This window comes from Arachis hypogaea, chromosome 7 (genome assembly GCF_003086295.3).
Source record: "Arachis hypogaea cultivar Tifrunner chromosome 7, arahy.Tifrunner.gnm2.J5K5, whole genome shotgun sequence".
NCBI lineage: Eukaryota > Viridiplantae > Streptophyta > Magnoliopsida > Fabales > Fabaceae > Arachis > Arachis hypogaea.
This window is the reverse complement of record NC_092042.1, coordinates 10,268,496-10,272,017: the sequence shown is the minus strand read 5'-3', so window position 1 is coordinate 10,272,017 and position 3,522 is coordinate 10,268,496. Positions and strand designations below refer to the sequence as shown.

The 3,522-nt window shown below is 39.4% G+C and overlaps 1 protein-coding gene across 1 annotated transcript; it reads left to right on the top strand.

The window, feature by feature from the left end:
* The first annotated feature begins 2,499 nt into the window (after positions 1–2,499).
* LOC140174278 (uncharacterized) lies at positions 2,500–3,249 on the top strand. Its single transcript, XM_072198682.1, has one exon. It carries the CDS (start codon positions 2,500–2,502, stop codon positions 3,247–3,249), a length of 750 nt encoding a protein of 249 aa, XP_072054783.1.
* Positions 3,250–3,522: the final 273 nt, after the last annotated feature.

Genomic DNA, 3,522 nt, shown 5'->3' with positions numbered 1-3,522 from the left:
AAAATAAAATACTATTAATTTCTCAAACACAATACATCTATATTATCCAGAATAACCATCCGGATATCAAGGATAATAAATATCCGATATCTTACTGAATCAAATATCTCTATACCCCCATTATACATATTATATAGGTACTCCATTGACTTCCTATATTTTTTTTAAAAATTAGCGATACTTTTTAAAATATCTAAAGAGATATTTTTTAAAATTGGTTTGTGTTTTTTGAAATTTAAAAAGATAATATATAAATTATATATTAATTAATATTTATATTTATTCTTAATTAAATTATTAATATCAAATTTTAATTCACAATTAATTTTTGTTATTTATATCTATTATGATTATTTTAAATTTAAAAATAATTTATTAAACACAAATTATTGTTGTTTGTGTTTATTAAAAATTACCTTTAATTTAGTTTAGCAAACATAGGTTACTATAATTTTTTTAACAAGATTGCTACTTCAAACTACATAATTATTCTAAATTTTGCAAAATACATGCATTTATATCTTGGCCTAAAATATAAGCCAGGTTCAAATCAGAGAAAGCCCAGAAGACAGCTATTGGATAATCAACTTTTTCAGAGGTCGGACTGAATGCTACAAAATGATTACTTCCCCTCTAAAAGAGTTATAACTAACGCCTATTATCTCACACCTACTTCTAGATGAGAGATCTCAACAACCTCTACTTAAAGGGGATGGTTATCCACCACCAATAGTGGAGCCACTCCAACGGTAGTTATTGGTTCATCACCTATAAATACATTGACACCCCTCAGGTATACTTAAGATCCAAATACACTGACACCCCACCTCCTCACGAGGAACTCGGACGGCGGTACCTCGGCGCGAGATTAGTCGGGCACAGCCTCACTCGGAGTCTGAATTCAACCCAGTTTCTGGTAACCCACGAAATATTGGCGTCGTTGCCGGAGACCTGGAAGTTAACACCCCATGGCAGACGATCCCTTTGAAGACGGACATACAATGTCCGAATCAGAACTAGAGCACCAAAATGTAGGCAACGATGACCAAGCCATCGTGATACCCCCTTAGAGAACAAAAGAACCACATGGTGAAGGCACCTCAGAAAACCCTCCTCGTAGAAGAATTCATTCTGAGATTCACCACCCAAAGGATGAAGATCAATCCTATTCTACGGAACTTATGGGACTACTGCACGGACACCACAGCCGACTCGAACAACTCAATCAAGAGATAGAGCGACAAAGAGAGGCAGAGAAAAATATGAGGAAAGAAATTAAACGACGAAGAGAATTGGAAGAAAAGTTCTTAAAACTGGAATCCGACCTTCGAAGTAGGAACCGACGCGCAGTTGGGGAAGACACCCCACTTGGAGGAAAAGACTCTTTCATCGAAGACATCTTGCGGACAAAGGTTCTTAGAAACTTTAAAAGCCCCGATATGAGCATTTATGATCGAACGACCAATCCGAGGCACCATTTGAGTAATTTCAAGAGTCGGATGTATTTGGCTGACGCCTCAAATGCGACCCGTTACAAGGCCTTCCCAACAACCCTTACCAAGTCGGCCATGAAGTGGTTCGGTAGCTTGCCACCTAGGTCAGTCACTAGCTTTAACGACCTTGCAAGGAAATTTCTCACCGGATTTTCAATTCAAGAGGACAAGGTTAAACATGCACCTAGTCTGCTAGGAGTCAAACAAGAGACTGGAGAATCCCGCAGAGATTACATAGAGAGATTCAACAAGGTATGCCTGGAGATCCAAAACTTACCCAAAGAAGCAGTAAAATGGGGTTAGTCAATGGTCTCCGAGAAGGGCCTTTCTACCATTCTATCTCAAAGCGGCATCCGACCTTTTTAAATGAAGTACAAGAGCGAGCCAAAAAGTACATCAATATGGAGGAAAATGCCAGGCTATGAGAACCTAATTTCAGACAAACACATCCTTATCAAGCTCGAGAAAAGGAGAAAGATCCCAAGAAGAGAAAGAATACAACCCGGAGAAATCGAGGAGGTACCACAATTACACCCCACTGCGAGTTTTTTTTGTGGATGTTTATAGAAAAATTTGCCATACCGAAAAACTTCTCCCTCCTCGTCCAATTAAAAATAAGAGGAGTAGAAGTCGTACTAAATATTGTGAGTACCGAACATTCTACCATTGACTATTAGGACCTAAAAAATGTGATAGAAAAACTGTCCAGAGAAGGTCGGTTGGATAAATATCTCATAGAAAGGTCAGACAGTCAGAAAAAGAGGAAAAGGGACGACGAAGACACTGGCCAAAGAGATCGGCCCACCCGAACTCCAAAAAGACATATGCACATGATAGTAGGTGAATTTGCCGAAGGCAGACTAACTAAGTCGTTCCGAAAGAGACACCTAAAAGAAGTCTACCAAGTGAAGAAAGAAATTCCTGATTTTCCGATCCTACCATTTCTTTTAAAAAAGAAGATGTACAAGGTATATTACCCAGACATGATGACCCCGTGGTAATTACCATGATACTTGCTAATGCAAATCTTCATAGGTCCTTGGTATATCAAGAAAGCTCAGCTGACATTCTATTCAAACCTGCTTTCAAAAAACTAGGATTGGAAGAAACAGAACTAAAGGCATACCCTGACACCTTCTTTGGGCTAGGGGATATGCCTATCAGGCCATTGGGCCTCATTTCCCTAGACACTACCTTCGCTAAAGGGATGAGATCCAAAACCCTGAGCATCAACTACATTGTTGTTGATGTAGCTTCAACCTACAACGCCTTAATAGGTCGGACAACCCTGAACCGACTAGGGGCTATTGTCTCCACCCTTCACCTCTGCATAAAATTTCCAACGCAGGAAGGGATTGCTACTGTAAAAGGGGATAAAAAATTAGCAAGAAAATGCTACAATAAAAGCTTAAATATACGTGGTAAAGGTAAAGAAGTCAATTCAATTGAACCCGGTGGAATTCGTGGCAGAGATGACCTAAGACCACAACCTGAAAGAAAGACGGAAGAAGTGCAGATCGGGAATGAGGTCGGAAAAACCACTAACATAAGAGCAAACCTAGGGACAGATTTGAAGGAAGATCTCATTAAGCTCCTATGCGAAAATTCTGACCTCTTCGCCTGGAAAGCGTCTGATATGCCTGGAATTGATCCCGAACTCATAGCCCATAAGCTCGTTGTGTACCCCGGATCACAACCTGTCAAGCAAAAAAGGCATAAACTCGAGCCTAAACAAGCTCAAGTGGTTGAAGAATAAGTTCAAACATTGCTAGAAGCCGGGTTCATAAGGGAAGTAAAATACCCATCATGGTTAATGTTGTGCTGGTAAAAAAGCAAAATGGGAAGTGGAGAATGTGCATCGGCTACACTGACCTCAATAAAACTTGCCCAAAGGATCCATACTCTCTACCCAATATTGATGCTTTAGTAGATTCATCTTCAGGGTACCAATACTTATCTTTTATGGATGCATACTCGGGATATAATCAAATCCCAATGTTCAAGTCGAATAAGGAGAAGACATTGTTTA

Bases quoted from the DNA above. Each gene is read 5' to 3' on its own strand.
- LOC140174278 (XM_072198682.1), top strand. From the start codon at position 2,500: ATGATACTTGCTAATGCAAATCTTCATAGGTCCTTGGTATATCAAGAA.